At 29.5% G+C, this 26,171-nt stretch overlaps 3 protein-coding genes across 4 annotated transcripts; all 3 read right to left on the bottom strand.

The window, feature by feature from the left end:
- Window positions 1–473: 473 nt before the first annotated feature.
- Window positions 474–8,112, bottom strand: LOC111311253 (O-fucosyltransferase 10-like). 2 transcript variants are annotated; one of them, XR_016344253.1, is made up of 11 exons: window positions 7,570–8,112; window positions 6,585–6,687; window positions 6,166–6,233; window positions 5,873–5,961; window positions 5,592–5,789; window positions 5,180–5,384; window positions 4,918–5,085; window positions 3,888–4,055; window positions 2,764–2,954; window positions 2,094–2,481; window positions 1,749–1,998 (listed from the first exon to the last, which is right to left on the bottom strand). XR_016344253.1 is itself a non-coding variant. In XM_022910627.2 (10 exons), exons 1-10 carry the CDS (start codon window positions 7,984–7,986, stop codon window positions 2,268–2,270), a joined length of 1,821 nt encoding a protein of 606 aa, XP_022766362.2. In that variant the 5' UTR covers window positions 7,987–8,112; the 3' UTR covers window positions 474–2,267. The 2 variants fall into 2 exon arrangements, 1 of the variants encoding a protein (XP_022766362.2); XM_022910627.2 differs by having other exon boundaries at window positions 474–2,481.
- A 7,379-nt stretch (window positions 8,113–15,491) lies between these two features.
- LOC111311252 (ubiquitin-fold modifier 1-like) lies at window positions 15,492–18,383 on the bottom strand. Its single transcript, XM_022910626.2, has 4 exons — window positions 18,225–18,383; window positions 18,013–18,110; window positions 16,551–16,583; window positions 15,492–15,729 (listed from the first exon to the last, which is right to left on the bottom strand). The coding sequence occupies exons 1-4, from the start codon at window positions 18,290–18,292 to the stop codon at window positions 15,632–15,634; spliced, it is 297 nt and encodes a 98-aa protein (XP_022766361.1). The 5' UTR covers window positions 18,293–18,383; the 3' UTR covers window positions 15,492–15,631.
- Window positions 18,384–19,176: 793 nt separating this feature from the next.
- LOC111310772 (pathogenesis-related thaumatin-like protein 3.5) lies at window positions 19,177–21,407 on the bottom strand. Its single transcript, XM_089764801.1, has 3 exons — window positions 20,770–21,407; window positions 19,963–20,626; window positions 19,177–19,515 (listed from the first exon to the last, which is right to left on the bottom strand). The coding sequence occupies exons 1-3, from the start codon at window positions 20,819–20,821 to the stop codon at window positions 19,377–19,379; spliced, it is 855 nt and encodes a 284-aa protein (XP_089620927.1). The 5' UTR covers window positions 20,822–21,407; the 3' UTR covers window positions 19,177–19,376.
- Window positions 21,408–26,171: the final 4,764 nt, after the last annotated feature.

Genomic DNA, 26,171 nt, shown 5'->3' with positions numbered 1-26,171 from the left:
TGCATGTTTTGACAGGATTTAAGGTAAAAACGTAATTAATCGAATTCGAGTTAATATAATGTTATGTTTGAGTTTAATTTTAAATTCAAAATTCGATTTGAATTCAATCAAATTTTATTTATTTAGTTCCAATTCGATTTGAAATAAAAATTAAACTATTCGAGTTTTTTCAATTAACATATAAAATTAAACTCAATTTTTATATTTAATAAAAATTCGATTATTTGCACTCGAAATATTGTATTAATTAAGATAATAAAAATATATTAAAATATAAAAATTTAATTAAATTCATGAACTACTTGAATTGAATATAAAAAAATTTGAACTCCACTTAATCAATAAATCAAGTTATTTAAGTTTGATTCAATAATAATCGAGATAAATTCGAGTACTATTTGAATTGTACTCAAATAATTTATGAATATTAATGTATTATTTATATCAAATTTTCATATTGGGAATAAGAAAAAAAAAATGAGAAGATTTAGCTTCATTTGTATGGCCAGTAGGAAGAGATTCTCACTGCACTATCTCACTATGACAATGTGATGGCACAATAAGAATTGCTTTCGACCAGCTATACAAATGAAGCATTAATCAATTCCAACAAAGTGACAATTCTGCACTGTTCGGCTCATTCTTTTACCAATTTACATCACATGGAACAACTGTGCAATGGGATATTATTGGCTAATATGTTAGAATCTGGAATCTAACTCGTTGAGATATCATGATGGTACTTCTGCAACTGGATATCATTATTGGCTACAGCTATCCGGGAAAAGAATGGTTCTGCTCCCTTCAGCTTTTCGTTAATTTAAAAAAGCAGATATTTGACTCTAGGTTCACCATGTTGCGTGTAAAGGCAGGATCCTTCAGTTGGGAATCTCAATGGAGATCTTTCCAACTTCTGAAACTAGTTCCTTCTCAACTGTCCTCACTAAAAACTAACTCGCATTCCCGACGTCAACATAAGCATTTCAAAGTATCACTACTTTCGGAACGATCTTGTGAAGAGGTTGCAATTAGGCGTTCATCAATGGGAATTGAGAGGAAACGTGTTTAATATTCAAACTACAAACAAACTCTGGTGTGTAAAATGAAATAAAGCTGAACCATCATCAATTTCTTCATGTTTTAAGAAAATATTGATATAGGGATGTTAATTGTTTAATATAACCTTTTCTGATCTTAAGACAGGGAGATAGCATGAACGTGTTTGGCAACAGGAATGGATGCTAAACTTTACCATGTCCTTCTCTGGTAGCCCATGAATCAACGTCTCAAATAATGTTTTCCCATATATTACTCGGTGCTCTTTTAGAATGTTTCTAAACTCACAACTCACAGCCAAACTGCACTTCAGGACTGACAACCGAGTATCGAGTAAAGTGAGGCAGACTTTCAGTGAGATCCGAGAGGAATCAAAACATACGCCAGAGAAAGGGATTACCAGTCACCCAGGTGGCACTGGAAATTCTTAAATGCAAGCTTTTCCAAATTGCTTGGCAGCCTTGGCCGAAACGCAAATTATCTCTGCATCTTGAAAACCACATGGAATGAGTTATATAGAAAATTTTTATTTTAATGAAATCGTCAAAATAGTCTCCATAAAATCACAAAATCTACCTACTAGGCTACTAGCATATTTCCCGTAATTGTTTCATTCACCCTCCTAATCCCAGTCTGACAGAAATAAATGGAAAAATTATCTTTCATTAACTACGTTTAAAGCACTTCATTTTGCAAACAAAACCTTTCACAATTGCATTTCCACCCAAGAAAATACCAGCTAGTCTGGTTGCCATATCAAAAAATGTCATGAGATACAGTACTATTAGAAATTTACAGAAATTTATCCGAAAAGAACAAGCATGAAAGCTGTCCTGCTCCTGCTATAGGTGAAACTATGAAAAAACAAAAGAATAGTGTCAACCCCTGGCACATTTGATCAGGGTTTGTAAATCAACCTCCATCTTGTTACTTACATCCGCACTGCAAGCAAAACAAAATTTGCATCTTTAGGCAAAACCAAAACTAAAGTACCATTGTCAGACTAGGAACATTTGACATGATCAAAATTGGAAAACCTGCATGTTGCCCCCCTAATTAACTGCAATTCCTCTCTGTCTTTGCAGATCAGATAGCACAACAATGGTGTAGTACAACCACGGACAGATGGTAAATGCAGCAACAATGCACTTGGAAGTATATGATTGAGGATTGCACTGTAAAGGACTCCAATGAAGTATCAATTTTACTTATTATCTTGTAGGCTCATGGTGAGAATCAAGATCGTTAGCACCATCAGTTAATTTCAGTGTTGAATTATTTGAATGCTGGAGACATGCACATTCTGGCAAGGGATAAGTGTATATGGAAGTTTTTCTGTTGAATTTTTTAACTCTGGGTACCATCATCCCCTTGCGGTCACTTTCTAAGAGCATTACTTCCATCTCATCCTTAAAAGCTTTCCAACTGCAAATCGAGAACATAGATGTTTTATACCTATACATTAGTGACAAAAAGCGAACATGCATATTGAGCTTGACAGATCCATAGAAATAAATATAGAGACCTAAAACTGCTCCATTCTCCTCCTAGGATTTTTTTTTCCATCCGACAACTATTTATACAAAGCTCAAGTCCAAGATGTATATTATTTTTCAAAGTCCAGTATCCTTGAAATTTATCATTGTTGCCCATAATCCTACATGGTTATATAAGGTGTAGTTACTCCAGAAGTTGAGAGTTCAATACCTGATGCCCATGTCCTGCAGCAGAACCACAAGCTTGCGTTTATCAGGCTTAATAGTCTTTGCATGTCCACCAAAAAGGAATCTTCGGTGGCCCATCAAAAAATGCGGAAAATTTCCACCCTGGGTTATAACAAACACCTCACTAAACAAGCTTACTGTGTAGTCTAAAGCTGCCAGCCTTGAAGAATATCCCTATCAAAGAGAAACAGAGGATGTTAAACAGATTTTGTAAGGGTTTGCTTCTTTAAAGAATAAAATATTTCATCAATATAAGTCAAAGTTGTTCTGAGATCTGTCAATTTGGAGATCATTCACTTGACTTGTTTGTGCAGTCAACGAACCAGGGAGAAACCACAAAAACTAAATAGATTAAAAGGCATAGGCAAACAAATAGAATAAAACACTTTGTTCAATTCTGTTAAATCATTCACTGACAAGAGGACAAACCCAAATAAACCTTAAAGATGCAGCTGGATATTCCAGTTTCATAAAGCTGGATATTAGGATTGTTGTCCAACTTCTCCACATAATTATTGTTGCTAAAGGAATTAGTGATAGCAGGACAAATAGTCAACTGCTTCATTTAGTTAGAGGCAGAGTAAAGAGAAAATAAGCTGAAATTTTCCCTTTTAAGTCCCCAGCTATTAATTAGTTATTCCAATGTCTCTAAGCTAGAAGTATATCAACAATTTCATAGAAGGAAAAATTTTCCACCCTAAAATCTTACTACAGATCATATACATGATGATTTGAGGCTAAGAATAGAAATTAGAAAAAGCTTGAATAACTTGCTCAATTAATCTAACACAAACTGTTTCAGTGCAGTTAATAACAGCAAATAAATGTTAAGGATTCAATCAAGGGAGAAAGCAGGCTAAGACATGTAACATTGGAACTAGTAATTAAAGGTTCTGAGTTTAGCGTTTCAGTTTAGACATTAGCTCTTGGTAACAAAGAAAATCTACTGCTCATGTTGGATCTGAGTATTCGTGATTCAGAATGACAGAACTGTTAATGATAACTTATTGGCAAACTAGTTAACTTACAGGAGAAAAATCCACGCTATGACTCGTTCAAACAAATCTCAAACCTAAAATATTGCAAGGACGGAGGCATAAAATTTACCTCGAAAGGAGCAAGCTCATCAGGTGTAGCAAGAGACTCCTTGGTGTAAAGAAGGGGAAACATCTTTAACAAAGGAGCTAGATGTGTTTCTGCATGGTAAATTTTCCCAGAGGCTAAGTAAATTGAAGTGTTATTGTCAAATCCCATACCACGTAGCATCAGTCCAACCTATGCTGACAAGAAAAACATTGTGCAGAAGGAGTTATTATTTGCCAAAAATGGACAAGCATATACCATACAGTAATTACAAAGAAATACAAAAGATAAGTTTAAAAAAGAATAAGCATTCCATAGCACACTGAAAACAGTTAAATTAGAGAAGAAGTGGTATAAAAATTAAAATGTTATTGAAACAATTGCTTTATTTTAGCTACTATCTGAATATGGTGTGTGTTGCCATATATAGAGAGATTTCTTTTATGGTTTGACGAGCATAATACATTGAATAACTGAGATATTAAAAAATTCCAAATCTAATTATGCCCAGCATTTGAAGAAACTAAGGAGTTCAAAAATTAATACAACAATAAAGGTACTCAAGCATGTTCTCACTCGCAGCATTCATTCTACAAAGATAATGGTCAAGGAAGAAAGATATGTTCAAATGCTGCTGTCAGCTAGTCAATATAGGAGAGAGATAAAGTCTTAAAAACATAAGCTATACCAAAAAATGTAGGATGAATATCCGACATAGCAAAGCTTAAGCCTAATCCAAATTGTTATGGAGGACTTCATCTGTCTTTCAGCTATTTTTTGAGTTATTTTACTTCCATCAGTCACTTGGTTTTCTATACAGCATCAAAGTTCAAACTAGGACTAGCTTTCTTACACCCTTGTAGCACCTCGAACTAAATAATTGATAAAAACACTAACAGAACAAGATGAAAAGCTCAAAATTTTGAGCTGCAACAGATCTAAACTTAGCCTTTGCTTTAAATAGTATGGCTCCAGTGCCCAAAAAAGTTGAATGAAATATTTAAATAAATTATTGTTGGAGAAGCAACAAAAGGATTGGACTTTTATTAGGTACCTCCACAGGGGTTAGAGGACATTTTCCTTCGACTCGATTCAGAGCAGGTACGATGACACGATCTTTTCGTTTAAACTTCCCCTTCCACCCTTTTTCTCTAAAAGAATCCATTTCGAATTTCTCAGTCTCTCCTCCATCATACACACAGCATGAGAAGGCCACCATATCCTAAAATTGAAGAGACAATTAATCATCAAATTAGGTTCTTTTGGGAAATGAATAGCTTTCTTTAGTAAAGGTAAAATAAGGATTAGCACCATACCTGCTCAAACCTCAGGTGGACAGAAACATATTTTCCACCAGTCCTCGAGCTCCTCTCAATCATCCTATTGACTAGTTTATCAGCAAGTGTTAATATAGGTAGAGAGAACTTCAACGCTTTATAATTGGCCATGCATCTTAGCAACTGAATATGAGGTGGGACATTCATTGCCAATCTATTAGCAAAGGGTGCAATGCGGATAACCCTTCATCAAACATATAACCATCACAAATAAATCAGAAGTATACTTGATCAGAATTTTGGTTAAACATCTAGAACTAAAGGTGTTATAGAAATGGGAAACAAAAGGTGTTTGTTTTTTATTCAACAAGCTGCTCCCTTCAGTTCACTGCTTGCTAGTCTACTTTATTAATGACAAAATTAGATATAGAAGATATAATATAGCACATACCCTTGATCCCTCAAAATGGGATGAACAACTCCCAAGTAATATTTTACAGGAGCCCAAGCTTGGACATGGAGATTTGGAATATTGGAAATGTTGTGATCATATCTTTCCATCAATGCTTCAGGTAACTCCTTAACCATGTTTACATAACCTTTAAGGTTGTCTACGAAGTGATCCACATCATATATATCCCCAAACTGACTGCAAAACAGTGGAGTTTTTAAGCGTCAGGTTTCTCAATATCCTTCAGTTAATTTGGAGACAATGAGTCAATGACAGTATACCTGGGATCTCTCCAAACGCTGTTGAGTTCAAACTGAGGAATAACTAGTATTGCATTTAAGAGTCCAGCAACAGCCACTGCATTGCATATCTAAAGAAAAAAAAAACTTAACAATGTTTACATGCACATGACAGAACAAATATTTTGACAATCAGATAAGCAATAGGAAACAATAAGCTTTATCTGCACATTGCACTAAGCTGTCAAATGGTGAGAATCAAGCACATCTGTTAAATTTTAAAAAATAAGTAAAAGCACAGTTGAAAACCAAAATGTATGAATCTAATAGCATACCGCAGAACGTTGTTGGTTAAGGCCACCATTAGCATCAACGATCAGGTAACCACTAGAACCAGTGGACTCTGAAATTCAGAACAAATATTGAATTATCATACAAATATGAGCCCATTTCTCTCCTTTTAAGCACTAGCACATCAAAAAACCTAGAGCTCGTCAAAGATTATAAAAGATCTGCAAGGGAGGGGTTGGATAAAGTCTAATGACTGATTTTGTCAATGGCTAGAAATAACAAAACTTACATAAACACAGTGGTAAGAAATTTTACACTCCTACCCCATCCTTCACTAGTTATGCCTAACATGTAGGAAAAATCATGCAACAGCCGCTCCTGAACTCCAATATTAACAATTCTCTTTGAAGAAACTAAACAATCATAAAACTCTAACAGAAAAGCCATCTCATTAAGAAATTACCCATTATGCTAGGTCTGTACATGGAGAAATGACTTCTAGCTGTTGAATTTGGACAAGGTTTCTGTACTTTCAGCCTTCTTTTATATTTCCACACAGAGGACAACTGCAGCAAGAAAAAGCATATTATCTCAGCTTATTGCAGAAATATCTCACCTTTGAATCCTACTAAAGGCACTGAAATCCAAGACAACATGATACATTTCTCTTCTACTTCAATGTCTCTTTTGTAGCAGGGCTTTCTATGTAGAGTTAATAGGACAAACAAAGAATTTCAAATTAACTCCATCTAAGTCGCTGTCTTGTTATGCTGAAACCTAGAGTGATCCCTTTCAAAAGTAGATTTTGAAATCTCTGTTGCAACCAACACTAACCAAGTATAACAAAGAATAAATGCAGAAAAGATAAAAGATGTTTGATTTTAGGCATAAGCCATAAAATGAGAAGTTTCTTATCAACAACATCATTTTCCTAGTAAAAAGTTCAAAACTCCACTAATCAATTTATTTTTAAAGTCCTATCTTTTTCCCATCAAACTTCTTTGCTTTCTCATTTCATGATCAATTTCCATTTACTACCAGTTTCTTCTGTCCAAGAAACCGAATCATTTTATGATAAACTTTGTCTTATGTTTGGTGGGCGACCAATTAGAAAAGGACACTCAAATAAAGACTAGCAAAACAACTGATCATATAACTCAAATCTGAACCTTTAAATGCAAAAAATTATGATTAAAAAAATACCCATTTTAACTAAAAGCAAACATTGTCAAAAAAAAAAAAAAAAGCTCAGTAATTTCCTTTACTTAAAAAAAAATCCATTCACATAAAAATTAAGATCATTTGAAAAATTTAGCCTTTATAATCTAAAATCTAGCAACCAGCTTTACCATCATCATAAACACCAAATGCTGCAATCAAGAAGCATTCACTAGCAAAGAAAAAAATTCAAAAGCAAAAAATAAGAGAAAGAAGTGGAGGAAGTGAACCTGAAGAGCAGAAGAATTATCAAAGCGAATATCATCCCAAAGCCTTTGAAAATTATCATGGCTACGATAAACTGATCCAGGAACAGAAGCGTAACCCAAAAGCCCAGAAAATGGACCGACACACATGAACAAGCCGGAAACGTACAAAAGTGGAAGAACTAACAAGTACCGGAGATTCCGCCGTAAGTTCAGGCCAGAACCAAGGTTTTCACGGCGGACGAAGGAATGGGTCTTCGAACGAAGCCGGCGGCGGCACTGAGGGAGAGTCGGAGTAAGACGTGGTTGCGGCGGCGACAAAGGTGGGCTTGGAGAGTTGCTGTTGGTTCCGCTACTGCTCTCGCTGCTGTAGCCATTGCTGCCACCGTTGTTGTTGCTGTTGTTCTTGGGTTTCATGGAAGTAACAATGTGAGCTGCCATGCAAAGAGAAACTCAGAGAGAAGAAAAAGATGATTCTTTTTATTTTCTGTTTGGTTAATTGGTTTTTTGTGGAGATTTTATCTTTGTCTGAAACTGGGAAGTGTCTGGACTGATGTCAGGAGTTTTTCTTTATTTTTTTATTTATTTTTTAGTATTATAAGAGTATAATTTTTTGTTTTGTTGTTTTCCACTGAGATTGCAGAGAGAAGATTGGCTTGGCTTTTAGTTGGTGTGGCTCCAACTGAGCTGATTTGATACCATAACAATATCTTTACCGTTATTTAGATACGAAAATTTTAAACATATGATATAATAAAAAATATAAAATTAATATAATTTTAAATTTTAATAAAAATTATAAATAAATTCAAGAAAATTAAAAAATATATATTTTATATTTTGATATTAATACAAAATATAACATGTATTTTATAAAAAATATAGTATAAATATATAAATAATTAATTTTTTCACTATACAAATACCAATAACTTGGACCTTACAAAATACAACTTTTAAGATATTTTAAATTATAACTTTTTTCCACGAAGAGCGAAACCGCTTTTTAGGTTTTGCAACGTACAAAATAATTTTTTGTATCAATTTATTTAAAGCAATAAGAAAATCAGTTAAGTACATCATAGGAAACTTGTAGATTTAAATTTCCACAAAAATTGGTGTCCCAATAAATATGAAAAAGAAAGCAATGTAGGTCTAATTGAAAGAATTGTTTACATCATGTAATATATAATAAAAAAATTAATTTTTTTTTAATTTAATGATTAAGAGACGAATTAAAAGTTATGTAGACATGAATTCGACCTCGTCATCCCTCCTCCCTCCTTATAAGAACACTAATCCTCATTTGCAACAAAACAAAAAAAAGTTTAGAAGTTGTCAATTTTTGGCACCGCCAATAATGAATCCCATTTTAGTTGTTTAATGAATTTTTAAAATTTTGGTTGGATAAAATGCATTTTTTTCAACAAAATTAAATTTAAATCTTCGTTATATTTGATAGATGTTTTATTTTTCATTAATATCATGATTTTTAAATTATAATAAAATATTTAATATAATACATAAAAATTTAAAAATTTTAATATAATGTTTGAATTATAAATATATTAACTAATATAATACTTACTTTTAATGAAATTAATTTCAAATAATTAGGAATAAATAACATATCACATTAATTAATAAATTTATATTTTAGGTATCACATTAAAAAATTTTTAAATTTAAATATTATATTAAATATTTTATTTTAATTTAAAAATTATTTATGATATTAATTTTTTATTTTTTTATATTATTTTCTTCTATTCATTTTTGTTAAACAATAAAAAATACAAAAATACAATTAAATAGAATCTAAATAACAAAATTATCCATAAAAATTTTTTTTATTATTTTGAGAAAAACACTCAAGTACGTTTAGATGAAAGATTTCAATAAAATATTTCATTTGTAAGAAGACTTTTGAAATTCTAAAATAAAATTATCCTGTTTGATAAAATAAAAATTGAAATTATCAAAACTTTTGAAATTTGAATGAAAAATTTTAAGAGGCTTATATTCTAATTTTAAATTTTATCTAAAGAGAAGAATTTTGTAAAGTTTCTTGATTTTATAGTAAGAAGTCAACATTTATTATGTTTCTTTTATTTAGCTAAATTTTGTTTTTTTTTTCAATTTTAACTATAAAAGTCATTATAAAATTTATATTTTTCATATTATTAATAATATTTACATATTTTTACAAATATAATGACACTTAATTGTATATATATTTTTAATATTTACTTTTTATCTCTAATATCATTGTTTTTTATTATAATTATTTTTTATTTAATCAAATTTCAATATTTAAAATTTTAAAAAATAATTATTCAAATAATACAATTATAAATTATACCATTTTGAATTGACACATATTAAAATATTAACATTTTAAAATTCTTCTAATTTTAAAATTATTCAAATTTTAAAATTATTAATCCCAATCCACTATGCTGTCAAAGTAAGAGAGAGAGAGAGAGAGAGAGAGAGAGAGAGAGGGTGAGCGAGGCAGAAACGGCTACAGCCGTCAGCGAGTGCGTTGCCTCGGGCTCCGTTGATCGGCTACAACGGGTAATACCGTTGTGATTAGTGCATAATTGTGTATTTTGGACGGTTGTACCCTTCCACCCATTGCGGGCGGACCATCTCCTTTTACGGTGCCCCTTTATGCACCTTTAGGGACCTCACCTTCCATGGCCATGGCTGCTGCCTGCTTGGCTCCACTCACTTTCACATTTCACATGGAACTTTGTCGTATCTCCATTCGTATCTTTACTGCTTTCTATTTTGTAGTGGGATCCGCCCATCCTATCAGAATGAGATCCTTCCATACTGCGATTTGCATTGTGGTTCTATGTCATGCATATTTATTTTTAAAAAAAGTTGAAATTTACGATTGGGTCATCGGATAAGCTGATTTAATTAATAAAGATTTTAATCTTCCGACGAAGTTTTTTTATATGTAAAGTTATAAAAAATTGAATTTTAAATATTAAAATTAAGAGTTTAATATTTTAATGATAGATCATGTAATTATTTACAAAATTTAATATTTCATTGATGAAGAAATTTAATTTTTTATGTTTGAAACGGTTAAAATTTAAATTATAATTATTAAAATTAAAATTTTAATATTTTATCAATAAATTATAAGATTGTCGATAAAAATTTTATTTTTTTTAAATACAAAAAAATCAATTTTTATTTGTTAAATGTCCATATATATGATATATTTGGTTCACACATCTTCATGGCATTGCCAAAAACTTAAATTAAGAATTATTTATTATATAAATATTCTAATTTTGTGCATATTCATATCACAAAAATATATTTTTTTAGATATTTCTTATCTTTCAACATGAATCAGAATTTTAGAGTTGAAATTAAAAAAAAAAAACTTTTTTTTTAATATATCTTCATCTAAGGTTTTGTTGTTCATCAAGCTATTTAATTTTTTAAAAAACTTTTTTCTACAATAAAATTTATGTAAAAATGCTTTAATTATTTACTCAATTTTTACATGAAAAAAGTGTTTAAAACTTAAACATAAATTAAATCATTTATTATTTTCGTGTCAACTTAAATTATAAGATAATTAATTATCCAACTTAACATTGTATACAATATGATAAATTTTTGCATATTTATAGGGTTAAATTTTCCTTTTTGGATTTATGAAGTACAGAAGCAAAAAATGAGGAAAATTAAGTAATTTTGCATTTGAATAGCACCGTGGAAATTATGGTCAACCACGTCACTCTCACTATCTCTGTGGGACTGGAGCCCTCGTATTTAATGAGGAAAAAATTTCCACATTTGCAGTGGAAAGGGGCAAAATAGTCAAGTGGAAAAGGGCAAAGGACTTGCCACGCGGAGGAATCTGTAATAATCTGAAGCAAAGAGAAAAAAAAAAAAAAAAAGACACGGAAAGGTCCAAAAGGAGGAGCTCAAAACGCTCCGAGACATTCGCTCCATGATTCTATCAGCTTTCTCGGAAATGTGTGATCGGTGGCTGGGCTGAAAGAATTTTCCATATTTACCTATTTACCCCGCTGTTTGAGAATGTTTGTTGACTCCGTGACGCTATTTCCGTAAGGTCAGAGTAAAAATTCCTAAGGTTAAAAATAAAAATAGCTTTTATACTATAATTTTTTTATCATATTGATATTTTAAAAAATAAAATTATTAATTTATTATTCGAGCTTTTATTTCACCGTTTATTTTGATATCTGAAATTAATATCATTTGTTAATGTATTAATATGATATAAATATTTAATAAAATATTAATATATGTTAAAAAATTCAATTAATGTTGTATCATCAATTGTTATATCAATATTTTAATAAAAATAAAAAATTTCTTAAAATTTAGAAATATTCACAAAAATTTAAAAATTTTGAAAATAAAAAAAAATCTAAAATTTTTGAAAATTTTTGAAAATTAAAAAAATCTATTTTTTAAAATTAAAATTTTATTAAAAATTCTTAAAATTTTCAAAGCTTTTGAAACTTAAAATTTTTAAAAAATCTGAAATATTTTTAAAATATTAAAAAATTTTCATAAAAATAAACAACTTAAAATTTAATAAAAATCTAAAAAAATAAAAAAATATATGAAAAATTCATAAAATATATAGAATTTTAAAATTGTAAGATCCAAAAAAAAGAAAATTTTCACAATTAATTTTTTTTTTACATTTTTATATTTTTTAAAAAAATTTAATTTTTTTTATTTTAAATTTTTTAAGTTTTAGTGAATCTTTTTTTTAATTTAAAAAAATGTATTTTTATTAAAATTCTCATTTATATTAAATTTTCAAAATCTTTTTGAATTTTTTTATTTTATTAAAATTTTGAAATTGTTTGAATTTTTTTAAGTTTTCATAATTTTAAAAAATTTTAAAAATGTTTTAGTTTTTAAAACTTTTTTTAAAGAAATATATATTTTTTAATTTTTGTGAATTTTTTAAAATGTTTAAAATTTTCTTTCAATGCTAATGTGACAATCAATGATATGGTATTGATTGATATTTTGATACATATCAATATTTTATTAAGTATTTATATTATATCAATAAATTGATTAACGGTATAAATTTAATATAACTAGACGTTGGAATAAGAGTTAAGAGTATCAAATTGAAAATTTTATTTTTTTTAAGAACTAAATAGACATAAAATATATGTTACATGGATCATTTTTATATTAACTCAACTTCTTTTAACTTCATATATATATATATTTATAAAAAATCAACTTATATATCATAACCTGCCTTATTATCTTATTAGTATTTTTAATAAAAAAAAAAATCTGAACATAAAAATAAGAGAAAAAGTTATAAGTTTTGAGATATGAGTAGCAAAATCGTTAAGTACACTCCAGTTTTAATCGTCGTTACCAAAAGAAGAAAGAGTTTACGAAATAAAATTTGTCAATCCAATTTTTTATTTAATTATTTAGATATTGGATTAAAATGATAAACAATGAATGTTCATGGTATCAATTTCAATATTATTATGATAATTTAATGATATTATTATTACAGCATTCTTTTCACTCATGGTTTGCAATTACCTTATTTTATTAATGATTATTAATTTTGAAGAATTAAAAATAATTTTTTTTAATTTATTAGATAGTGGATGAAAATGGTGTGATTCAAACTCTTACCTTGTATGTTTTTCTAAGCTTTCTTAGCCACTAGGTTAAAAAGACGAAAATAAATAATTGTTTTTGTTATTATTAAAAATTAAATATTATTTTATTTGAAAATATCAAAATAATCATATTAGAGTAATTATACAAATTGATAATTTTAATGTTATTTAAAAGTAAAAAATTTGTAAAATATCAATAATAATTTATTTACTTAATAAAAAATTATAACTACATCATTAAATTGAAAATATATTTATTGATGGATAAATTAACTTTTATGATATAAATTACATAAAAAGAATTTTTAAAATTAAATCCATTAAAATTATATTAAATGTGTAAAATTAATAAAAAAAAGTTAAAAGAAAACATGAAACGTTATGTTTAAATTTTGTACAACAAATATTATTTTGAAAAAATAAAAATTGATAATATAAAATAATTATAATTATGATAGAAAATAAAATTTTAATCATATATTAAAAAATAATATTAATTATAATTAGTTTTACATATCTTTTTACTTCAATAATAGAAATTTAATTATACAACAATTTTTGCGTTATTTAAAAAAAATTCATCCTCATATATCATATTTTTAAAAAAATAAAATATGAAACCTTTATTTATTTTTATAAATAGGATTTATATTTTCTCAAAATTGTCCTATTATATAGTTAGGTAAGCATTCATCTCATGATTTAAAATTGCAAGAAACTAAATCTAGGTGGAGATTTTTTTAACAAAAAGTCTATACGAGATCCATTAAATTTGAAGTGCTTGGACTGTGGCTTGATGTTCCAAATTTCAAACTCCACCCCCGAGCCGTAAAATGAATAAAATGGGTGGTTAGCTGGGGGACTGCATGGGTCTACTTTCTTTAAGTAGGCCAATAGATTCAGCGGCAACACTGTTATGCAGACATAAGCTTGTAACCAAATCAGTGATTGATTAGTCTTCATGACTTTTGATTTTCTTTTTGGTACTACATTTTCTGAAAGTGACTTAACAAGGAAATTCAAATACTACTAAATTTAATTAAAAGAATGACACGTGTCAAATCTAATAAATTTAATTTTGAAATACTAATATTTTTCCTTTAATAATTTGAAATTATAAAAATTTAAATTCAATTATTTTAATATGAAATACATATAATACACTTTGATTAAATTAAAATTTTAAGTTAATTGATTAATATAATTTTTTTAAAAATAATATTTAATTAAATTTAAAATTTAAATTTCAAAATTGCAACCACTATAATATTTTTTATTGACAGTTTGTTTTATATAAGAAAACTAATTGGACGTCTAAAAAGCCATTTTAGACGTAAATTAAAACTTAAATGCCTTTGTCCGTACTTACGGCAATAATTGTGGTGTCCATGGTGGACCAGTACCTCATTTATATAAATCGGTGACTTGTCTTTGGGTCCATTTGGAAAAAGAGATAGGTACTATTGATTTAAATTTATCTTTTTAAAAAAAAAGATTTTGAGTATAAATTTTATAAGTGATAATTTATTAAAATTATTTTGAATGCATAATTTATAATTATTTATTTTAAATTATTAAATATAATATATTTATTTTAATTAAAAAAATTAAAAAATTAATTTATTTTTGAATTTTTTTCTTATAAAAAAAATCAGTAACTGTGCTGTTTCTAGATACGGGGTTCGAGCGACCATGCGGTTAAGAAATCAGATTGAAAAAGGCAAAATAGTCCATCGGCGTTTAATTTAGAGTTTTATGGCAACTTTGGAGTCTGGGGTTAAAGCCACATATGAAATTGACAAAGGCGCACCTTGGCAGATGAAAGCAGCAGACCATTGGTGGTGATGGTACACCGTTTTATTGGTCAAAGACAACAGCTATTCCTTTTAGACATTGTTCTTCATACTCACTTATTTGGGGTAGTCTGCATGCAGTGGCCTGCCTGAAAGACAGTTCCAATTACAATGTGTTGAAATTATCCTGGAAATATTAAAAATCATCCCATTAAATTTAATGCATATTTTTTGTTAACCATGCATTTAATATTAAAATCCATTTCCAATTTCCAAGACCGATTGAACAAAATCAGAGTTCTCAACGGTTCATCCTTGGGGCCGGTTTCAAAAAATTGGTTATGGACGGTATGAATAACAAACTTCGACTTTTTTTTTTTTTTTTCTGCAGTAAGTAGTTTGCGAGCGATAAAAAACAGAAGCAGCACGACAAAAGGCGTACTAACAAGTAAACGCACCATAAGTCCGTACATAACATTAATGGTCTATAAATTATAGAGCTCTTATATCATTTCTTTAAAAAAAATGTTATCAGCTCTGTTCTACACACACTTGAGTAAAAGTACAAACATACTAAGAAAATAGATCCAACATAACCAAACAAGGTCATAACTTGTCTTCTCACTCTGATAACAACGAACTTTTCACCATTGAAAAGGCTCCCACCCTGTCGCGGGGAATCAAGCGAAGTTCAGAACCATGTTTGAGGAAGACATTTCCTGCAAAAGCATATCAAGTATAGGTAAACATAAATCATAAACAACGTGCAAAATGTTTTCATTGTTCTAACTGCATAATTGCATTTTTCGCCTAAGGAGCTAGTACATGAACAAGGTTGGATCACAACTAAGATGAGATTCTCTTTATCTAAGTTTTAAGGAACCTTTTTGTGAGTTCATGAAGTCAACATAAAGCACCACAAAAGTACAATTACCATTCCTTTCCTTTTTGAACAATTTACTGGCTTAACTACAAACTGACTAGTTATTGCTATGAAGGCTGCCTGCATGCAATTAAAGAATAGGAGAAGAATGGACTCGTTAAAATAACAGAGGATGGACATCAGATATAGTTTTCTGAGCCAAATGGTAGCAATGGTACACTATGGTAAAATCAACTACATTATAGGTTTTGGTACTATTGAAGACTCTTGCTATTCTTATGCTATTCATCCATCATAAGGGTAAGACATGAAGAGGACAGATAGTAAAAGCAAGGACATGACTGAAATTCACATCATGAAGCTTTTCTGAAAGTCTGGATAATAGTAAATAACTTGCAGTCTTGCAGAGGAGTGCCAGTCTGCCTAGGTTATATATAAAATATTCATAATTCTCTTTGGCAGATTCTAAAAACTGCTATTACACAGGATTCTCCAAAAATAAAGGTGCAGATGCTTAGTTCAAATCCAGAATGGATCTAATTTCAAGTGCAAAATTTAAAGAAAAGGTAAATTTCCATGAGACTCAATAAAGAAGAGCAAATAAAATGATGCTCTAAAACAATGAAACTAGTTAACAAAGAGTAAGTGTCAGCACACCTGCACTTTGCTGAGGATTGATTCCCACACCATCTGTATTCAGAAAGAACATATAATCAATAAAAAATAAATAGAAACAAAAAATAGTATGAAAATGTTGCTCATTAACGATTAACCATTGCATAGTTTAGACTTCACAAAAATTGAATTCATTTTTAATGTTTTTTAGGTAATTATCAACTAGCCTCTTACATGCTCAAATACATAATTTATGAAAATAATAGTTAAAAGTAAAAGAAAAAAAAGAGAAAAATTATAAGAAGATATTTAGAGATGCACCTTTGTTTCTAGCTTGTTTTAAAGTAAAAAGAGAAGATGTGAGTTGAATATGAATACCAAATTCAAATATGAACTAAAAGACTAATACATAGAAATAAGATGTAACTTCTTATTGTCTTGTTTAGTTTTTTTATTTTTGTAAGTTCAAAACTGAGTTGGTCTCTCCAAACTTAGTGAAATCCAATTCTGCCTTCTCTCTTTACATATTATGTATGCTATATAATTGATTTCAGATCCATTTTGATGAGCTCAAAAAGTCAATAGATCCTTATGGGAACCAGGTCTCTTAATTATTGAGTACTGCCCCTTAGTTGGAATTTCATAAGGAGAAGGATAATTTATAGACTAACAGGATCCAACAAAGTTCAAACAAAACAGAAGGCTCCATTTCAAACATGGAGAACTTTATTCGGAAGTTTTTAATGGTTTTCTGCAGGCCATACAGTATCTTTCCATTATCTTTGCCAGCTAGTTTCTTTTACCGATCTGATAGAACAGCCATACGCAAACAATCTCAGACTACATCACAAGGATGGAAAGAAGCCCCTCTGTACAACTCTCTCACGTTATTACAAATCAATAAGACCTAGCACCCTGTAATTTGTCTATCTAGGTTCACCTAGTAAGAAAAAAGATTGCTTATTGAAAAGTGTTGCGTAACCTTTACCCTAGAACATGAATTTCTCATGCAATTAACACAATGTTTCCAATCACTAACAAGCGAGTACTAACAAATGCCGAGTTGGGAAACAAGGACGTAAAGCAAAGAACAAAAAAAATGGCCCAAACGAGGCACACAAAGACTTGAAACAACTTCATAGAAAATTGATAAACAAATTGACATTGACAAATTTTCAAGACAAAATGAGTCCAATTCTATCAAATTATAAAACTCAATCAACCATTTTGATCACGTAATTTTTCATCATATAATGACCTTAAAATAGTTCTTACTACAATGAGTTCTTCCTAATCCACTTCATTAATTATGAAATTCTTTTTTTTCTTTAAAAAGGAGGCAAATTTGCCAATCTGAGCCAGTTCTAAATTCCCAAATTCTTATTCAAAAAATACAGTATATAATTAATAAATTAACAGAAAATCACATACAAAAAATTTGGATTTTAATTAACAATCAAATAAAAATTTAAAAGGACAAAATAGGACGAAAGAAACAATTTACCGTTGGTGATGATAGCGCTGGTTTGAGGAGGGACTTTGAATTCCTCGGCTGCGAATTTCAAGACAGCCGTAAATGGGGCTGCTTCAGGAACGCTAAACCTGCATTTTGCATAATTATATAAAAATAAATCGAGATTAATAACCGAAATTTGAGAAAATTAATCAAGCACTCGATCAAAAACGAAAAAATAGTATTAAAAAAAAAAACCTCACACTTTGAAAGGGAGCTTTGGATCAGAGGTAAGAGTGACTTTGAAAGACACTTTTCCACCACTCGCCATTTCTCCCTCTTTTTTCAGATTTCCGAAATTTTTTCGAGGATAGAGAGAGATACGATTAGATAGATATATATTGTATACATATATTTTCTTTTGATGGAAAATATAATTAAAAAAAAAAAGAAAAATGGACTTGAATTGGTTGGTTTAATGGGCTTGAGCCTTTCAATGAATGATCTACTTTTATCGAATTAGAAAGGTCATTTGGAGTTTGGACCATTGCCTTAGAGATGTACATGAGCCCGATCGAATCAGGCCAAGTTCTGTTGGTATTTCCAAATATCAAGCTCCGATTGGGCCCTTTCAATCTCATCCATTAAAGCTTTATTGGTTTCAAAATATATATAAAAAAAACACATATATTAATATTTTAATATATTTTAATATATTTTAAATTTAAAATTAAATAAAAATATTTTATTCAAATCAAGGTTGGATTTCAAACTCCTATTCAGAATCAATAGTTGTTAGACTAAGCTCGAGGATCTATGGAATGTGTCACTCTTGAATTGGTTTATTTGTGAATTTTTGATCAATTTTTGAAATGAAAAAATAAATCTATTGTCAAATTGTGTATCTCAAAAATCAATTCAAAGACATTAGGCCAAAAACAAATTTTTTAAAGTTCAATTGGACGGTAGATGGAAATAAATTTTCACCATGCCATATCATTTTGAGATTAAATATTTTTTATCGGCCATCCAAAGCATTTGTCACGTGACATTTAACATTGAAATTTTAGCCAATTGTCGAGCTCAATGTAAATTTGTTTTTTGGTCAGGCTCACGGAAGCCCATAAATTTGGCTTTGATTCCTGACTTTTAACCAATAACATTCACAAAAAGACTGAAAATGGAAAAGAAAATATTACGATTTAATTAGCCAGAAATAAAAATTGCAGTCATTTCATTTTTGTTTGTCAAGTAAAAGTAAATTAAAGAATGGATTATATTTACAAATTACAACCACTTTTAAACATTTAAGTGCCGAAAGATGAGGATACAATCATTGAATCCTTTGCCATGTTAGGAAAAAAAAAGGATCATTGTCCTATTTCCCAAAACAAAGATTGGTTTTTCACTTTTCCTTATAAAATGATCCACAGGTTAGCCATTAATAGCAGTGCAAGCATAGCAGGCCACCATCTTCCTATCAATGGGTTTAAGCCAATTGCTTTGTTTGTGCAGACGAGCTTTCGATCATGGTATGTACATACCGGTTGATTCCTGAAATCAACACTCGGAGTATGTCAGAAGAATACGTAAAAATGAGAGCTTAAAATACATATGAAAATAGCTTTGAAAAAGGATTGTTGAATGGGATTTGCATTTCCCTGACCAGGGTTACAATGAGATGGTAAAATATTGGCAGGGAAGTTTTGAGTACTTGCTAAATAATCAATGCTTCACAGTGACAGATTCAAAATTTTTTTAAAGTGTCGAATTATGATATATAAATAACTGATAGATTTATTAATTAATTTTGCAAAAAGAAAGAGTGTTCAGGGATTCAATATTTGGATATCCATGGTCACCCTACTTCAACCTATAATAGATCCGCCTCTGATGATTCAGTTCTAAAGATGAAATGAACAAAACTGAATTTAATCTAGTTTTTAATTATGTATTTAATCCAAGTCATAGAACCTGAAAGAGAAGATAAAATATACCAACCTGGTTGAGCAGAAGGTGACAACATAATCTGTTCCAACACAATTGAAAAGACTGGTAGGATCATCATATGCGTAAGTATATGCAGCAGGACATGCTGACTTGAACTTCTTGGAATAATATGTAGGTTGACAAACCACAGAGTTCGCATATGTCCCTTTGCAGCAGTATTCATCGGTGTTGAATACATCGCAGGCGCTTCTGCATGCTACAACCTTTCCACTGGCCTTAACAGCCAGTTCTGAAGGGCAGGTTTCCCTCAGGTCTGAATCACATCCGGCAGTGGAGCAGTTTCCTCTACCATTGATTGGTGTAACAGCCATCGGCAAATTAAATCCATCAACAAGGCTAACATCGTAAAAATCAATAGCAGCAAGGGTAAATTCAGCAAGTGATGCTGGGGTTTTGCCTGAGGCTTTACACTTAAGGGTGTTGCCACAGTCCGCTGTCTGGCATGAACCACTTCCTTTTTTGTCAAACTTGCAACCGGTTCGACCCCATATGCGGCCACTCCACCCTACTGGGGCTTGAAAGACAACAGATTGGTGTGATTTTAATTCAAAACCTCCACCATTAAAGTTGTCACCAGGGATAATCGCAGGCCAGATAGTTTCCCGGCAATTATTTATTATGGTGAAGGTTCTTGCACATTCATGCAGTTTTGGCCCTGCCAAGTCCAAGAAAAAATATGGTACTGTGCTATGGAAAAAGTAGAAGTGAATATATATAATCTTTATCTAAGATAAAACTATGTTACTAGACATTGTTACATTAATATAATTAAAAGAATGGAAGAGAATTTATGATTACCTGATGAAAGCATTAACAGTATCAATAGAATAAGAGGTGAAAGCAAATCCATCTGTTTCTTTTCTCTCTATGTAGGAGATTGATTGCGCTGAAAATTTTGCAGCAGACATTTAAAGCGAAAGGGGGTGAAGAATACGTGTAGAAGGAGGGTAGGAAGAGTTAAAATTCAAAGGAATTAACCATCCCTAGGAAGTCTTTCCCCAAAGGCTACATGATTCTTTTCCCTATTCCTTTCCCGCAAGTTTATTCAGGTTCCAATTCTCTTTTATGGATTTCACTTTCAATGCCACCATGGATAGTCAGAATCTGCCACATCAAAATTTTGAAATCCTTTTTTTTTTTTTCCTTTTGGTTTTAGGATTTTCTGACAATATTCTAGTTCCAACCACCATCAACGTATAATTATGTGATACTCTCTTTTTTTCTTGAAATTTCATATTTGGGTAGATGCGGTTTACCCTTTTTATATACAAATTTAGATGATAAATGTTATTAGCAAGGTTTTGTAATTTGCAAATGATACATTCATTTCTATATTAATTTGTTTTTTGAGGAGATTCATAAATTTGTAGTTCTTTCATTATAAATTTTAGCAACTATTAATCTACTATGATATATTGGTATGAAATGAAACACAAATATTTAAATTTTACATTTAATTTAAGTAATTCATACAATTATTTTATGAAATAGTATTCAATAAGTTATACTTGCAACTTTTTTTTTATCCTCAAGCTTCATTCTCTCTTATAAAAAACAAAAAATTTTTTTTTTCCTACATCATGGAGCCTTGACTGTTTCTTTACAAGAGGGTTTAGGAAATCTTCTAGGGAAGGAGGCAAAGCTAAACTGATGGGAAAAAAGAAGGTTGCCAAAGCTGAAAAAGAGCAACTTTAATTCATAGCTTCTCATCTGGTATAAAATTTTGTATACCATGTGGCAATGGGTCAGCGTCGACGAAAGATTTCATGTTAAGGATGCTCTGTTTCTAATTACCATAGATATGGTGGTCGGCTGTTGCGATCACATTGTCTTTGCTTTTCTTCATCCAATTAGCTAATCTGATATTCACTTCGAGGAGTTCCATAATACGCAATTTAGTGGGCAAAAGATTGCATTTTTATTCATTTTCTGTGTTTCAATTGTATTACTTTTAGATACCTGAGTTCAAATAATTAAAAAATTTAAACATTTTTAGTTCTAATAAATTTTTAGTTTAGTGGTACTAAAATCACTTTTAAAGATTTTGAGTTTGAATAATAATGATAGCTCAAAAAATTAAAAAAAAAATATTTTTGAATTAAATGGTTAAAAATTTTTAAAAACATGTAAAGTGAAAGTTTCGATCTCCATCTTTATTACTATTCCTATCCAATGTACCAAAAAAAATTACAATATTGCTATTTATGGTCATGAATAAAGTTTTTAGAGCTGCTAATGTCAAAACTTTTTTCTTGTTCTGACATTTAAAAACCCATTGAGATGCAAATGTTTAAGATTCACCAGTATTGTTTTCATCATAAATGAAAATTGAAATAGTAAAAAGGGCTTAGCTTTAAAGTTGAAACCATTGAATCATGAATGAAATAATGGCCAATAAAGCCTTCTTTTTTTTTTTTTTGAAATGTCATTTTCTTCTCCCTTGCAGAAAGTCAAAGCCCAACTGAGGCCTGATTAGCACAGAATCCAAATGTGATTTTGGATCAACCTAGGCAGTGGAGGCCTGTAAAGAAAAACTTATTCAGAAATAAGATAAATAAAAAAGTTGAATGTAAAAAAAAAATTGAATCTATTTGTTTGATTAAATGATAATATTTAATAAGTTTAGAATTTAAATTTCAATTTTTAAAATCTCTTTTTTTATCCTTAGACAACGACTTCCATTATTAAAAAAAAAAGCTATACAAGCCATTTATAGTCTGAACATTTCTTTTTCTTTCTTAGAACTAAACATTTTCTTTTTTATTAGTGAAAAGCTGGAGTGCTGGTTCTCATGGGTCCATTATGGACCAAATGAAGATGATACCAATCTGCTTTGGAGTTTGGAGATATCATCAGGCTGTTGAAACTTTACAGTAGTCCGCTTGAACTTTTTGGAGAAAAGAAAAGCTGGAAGAGAACATGGAGCCCATGGCTGTTATCCCAATCCTTGGATGGGCCAAGCTAGATTCTAATCTGAGCCCATCCAAGTTAGATGGGCCATGACCATGGGGGATGAGATGATAAACCTGTTAACCTACGATTGGTCCTAAGGCAAAAAAAAAAAAAAAAAGGAAAATTTTGTTGATGGGGTGTCAATTTAAATATCTAGTTGCATGCACTTAGCATCATAAGTGATGGAGCCTAGGGTTTAGGTTTCACAGTAGATGTAACATGGGTTTGGAAAACGATCATCATCACATCATAATTTAAAGTGAAATAATTGAAATATCGGAGACTGTGGAAGGCTTTTTAATTTATTTTATCATTTTAATTAATGTCAAAGGAAAAAAAAAAAAAAAAAGAATGTCTCTGTAATGCATCTTTTAAGTACGCGGTACAATGCATTCATTGAAAATATTTAGAAGCTTTTTGAACCCAAAGGTAATCTTTTGCCAAAATGCTTTATGAACTTGATATGACAACACATGGGTACTGTTCTTTTTTTTTTTTTTTTTACCACTCAGTTCAATAGAGTGAAGTTCTGTACACAATTTTTTTTTTCAAAAAATTATAGTTTAAAAATAAAAAATAATTATAAGTATTGAAATTTGATATCAAATTAAATTTGATGATATTTATTATTTAAATGATTACATAAATTTATTAAATTAAAATTTTGAATTATAAATGAAGACTTATAATTATCACTACAAAAAAATAAAAGATTAGTAGTAATTTTATGGCCACGTTTCACTTAAAAACGTAGTTAACTTTTATGTTTTTATGAAACTTAAGTTGTTTTTTTATCAAAATATCACTAAATATTTAAATAGCGGTATTTGTACTTATAAACGCTATTAAAGATAAAAATTAGTGGCGTTTATCGACTAAAATACCTTGAATAATAATTTTTACAAAATTAAAGTGATTATTGAAAGCTTTTTTTGTAAAAAATATCTTGAATAATCCCCTCATAAAAAATAAATAGGAGATTATTGAAGGTATTTTTGGTAGACAACACTTTGAATAATCTCCTTACAAAAAATAAAGTTGATTATTGAAAGGAGAGATCGAATCTACATTCTTATGATTAACAATCGTATGCTCTAACCGACAAGGCTATTCCATTTTTGATAGATTTATTGACAAGAAGATTTATTAAAGGCATTTTTGACAAAAAATGCATTCAATAATCTTTTACAAATTTTTAAGAGAATTATTAAAAGTTTTTTTGACAGAAAACGCCTTCAATAATCGCCTCTATTTTTTATAAGCAGATTATTCAAGGTATTTTTTGCCTGAAACACCTTTAATAATCTCTCATAAAAAATTAGAGGGGATTATTGAAGGCATTTTTTTGCCTAAAACGCCTTCAATAATCCTTTATAAAAAATGAAAGAGATTTTTAAAGGCGTTTTTGACAGAAAATACATTCAATAATCTTCTGTAAAAAATTGAAAGAGATTATTGAATGTATTTTTTGCCTGAAATACCTTCAATAATCCCTTATAAAAAAGTATTTGGGACTATTGAATGCGTTTTTTGACAGAAAACGTCTTCAATAATCCCTTGTAAAAAATTAAAAGGGATTATTGAATGTGTTTTTGATAAAAAAACGTATTCAATAATTTTCTCATCAAAATTTAAGGAGATTATTGAAGGCATTTTTTGCCTGAAACGCCTTCAATAATCCCCTCATAAAAAATGGAGAGGATTATTGAAGGTTTTTTTTTTCAGAAATATCTTGAATAATCCTAAAAAAAAATTGAAGGGGATTATTGGAGGCATTTTTAGTCAAAAACACCTTCAATAATCATATTTTCCCGTTGCTAAATTTTTCTTAAATTTTAAACCCATAAAACCCCCTTTTTGCTTTTCTTTCCCCTACTCATTTTTTTTTATTTCTGCTCATTTTGGGTCGTTTTCTTCTCATTTTATGCCTAAGTTTCAGTCATTTTGTGGTCAATTTTCATCTTTTTTTTTTTTTTTCGTTTTTGCAAATTTCAAGTTAGCTTTCTTGTAATTTGATTCAAATCCTTAAACTTCCTATCTGATTTATTGGGTCAAATCCCTAAATTTTATGTCTGATTTATTGCGTTGCTACTGCCGTTCAAGCTCTATTGGTAAGTTCCATTTCAACATTGACAATTTTTAGTGTTTAGCCATTCTTTTTCTTTTTTTACCAATTTATTTCGTTATTGCAGTTCTAAGTTTGGTTTTGTTTGGTTGGTGAGAAAAATTCAAAATAAAATAAAAAAGTGAAAGAAATAAGATTTTTCTCTGAAAAACTTGAAATTTAATGTTGAATTTAGTTACAAACATGAATGAAATTTTAAGTTTAATTTTTTTTCAACAAAATATTTTTTAAATTATTAAAAAATTGTTACTTGTTAACATGAATTTATTGATTCATTCAAGATATCCTTAGGAAATCATTCTGAAATAGTCTATTATGTTTTTTTTTTCATCTCATCTTGGAATTTGTTTTGTTTATTTTTTCAGATCATGGTGTTTAATGAAACGACTTAATCTTGCTTGAAAGGATTCATTGTGCATGAAAACCATCACCAACAGAAGATGATAGTGACCAAGGTGGGAAAAATTTTTCATCAAATGATAGTATTCCAAATCTATGCAGTCATCAATTCCATACATTTAAAATTTTTTTTAATGTACTAAAATAATTTGAATGTTTTGTATGTATTAAACTTTGTGTTCCATCCATATTAGAACAAATTATGTATTTATAATATTCAGTTTATGAATATAAGTTCGTTTTTATTTCCTTTAATATTTTTTATTTAATGATAATAATCAATATTAAAAGAAAATTTTAAAAAATAAATTTTTTAATTTAGCGACGTTTGTACCTAAAAATACATCTAAATGCCAAAATGTAACGATGCTTTCTACTATAAATGTCATTAAATTTAGTGACGTTTTATACTATAAACGCCTCTAATATAAACGTCACTAAATTTAACGGTATTTTATGATAAAAACGCTGTTAAGTTAGTGGTGTTTTTCTAAAAATACCGTTATTTTCTCCGATGCAGGTATATGTGACACTTTTAATGATATTTTTGGCAAACGTTTCTAATCTTTTAGTAGCGTTTATAAACGCTGCTAAATATAAAAAAAAATACTACTAAAAGCCTAATCCCTTGTAATGTATCTATAATTGTAATTATTTTTTATCATTCACCATCTATAAATTGTAGTCATTGATCATATCATTAGGTAATATAGTATTTCATTCA

The sequence above is a fragment of the Durio zibethinus genome, chromosome 1 (genome assembly GCF_047325235.1).
Source record: "Durio zibethinus cultivar Kanyao isolate XHJ-2024 chromosome 1, ASM4732523v1, whole genome shotgun sequence".
Lineage (NCBI taxonomy): Eukaryota > Viridiplantae > Streptophyta > Magnoliopsida > Malvales > Malvaceae > Durio > Durio zibethinus.
The sequence above is the reverse complement of the archived record's forward strand: the minus strand, read 5'-3'. Positions and strand labels throughout refer to the sequence as shown.

What these genes read in the sequence shown, in the direction of transcription:
- LOC111311253 (XM_022910627.2), bottom strand. Translation starts at nt 7,986, where the DNA reads ATGGCAGCTCACATTGTTACTTCCATGAAACCCAAGAACAACAGCAAC. An exon ending in GTACAGACCTAGCATAATGG is followed by an intron (nt 6,234 to 6,584) that starts GTAATTTCTTAA and finishes TCTGAATTTCAG; the next exon opens with AGTCCACTGGTTCTAGTGGT. An exon ending in AGCGTTTGGAGAGATCCCAG is followed by an intron (nt 5,790 to 5,872) that starts GTATACTGTCAT and finishes ACTGTTTTGCAG; the next exon opens with TCAGTTTGGGGATATATATG.
- LOC111311252 (XM_022910626.2), bottom strand. Translation starts at nt 18,292, where the DNA reads ATGGCGAGTGGTGGAAAAGTGTCTTTCAAAGTCACTCTTACCTCTGAT. An exon ending in CCAAAGCTCCCTTTCAAAGT is followed by an intron (nt 18,111 to 18,224) that starts GTGAGGTTTTTT and finishes TGCAAAATGCAG; the next exon opens with GTTTAGCGTTCCTGAAGCAG. An exon ending in CAGCGCTATCATCACCAACG is followed by an intron (nt 16,584 to 18,012) that starts GTAAATTGTTTC and finishes TTCTGAATACAG; the next exon opens with ATGGTGTGGGAATCAATCCT.
- LOC111310772 (XM_089764801.1), bottom strand. Translation starts at nt 20,821, where the DNA reads ATGGATTTGCTTTCACCTCTTATTCTATTGATACTGTTAATGCTTTCA. An exon ending in ACTGTTAATGCTTTCATCAG is followed by an intron (nt 20,627 to 20,769) that starts GTAATCATAAAT and finishes TGGACTTGGCAG; the next exon opens with GGCCAAAACTGCATGAATGT. An exon ending in GTCACCTTCTGCTCAACCAG is followed by an intron (nt 19,516 to 19,962) that starts GTTGGTATATTT and finishes TGTTGATTTCAG; the next exon opens with GAATCAACCGGTATGTACAT.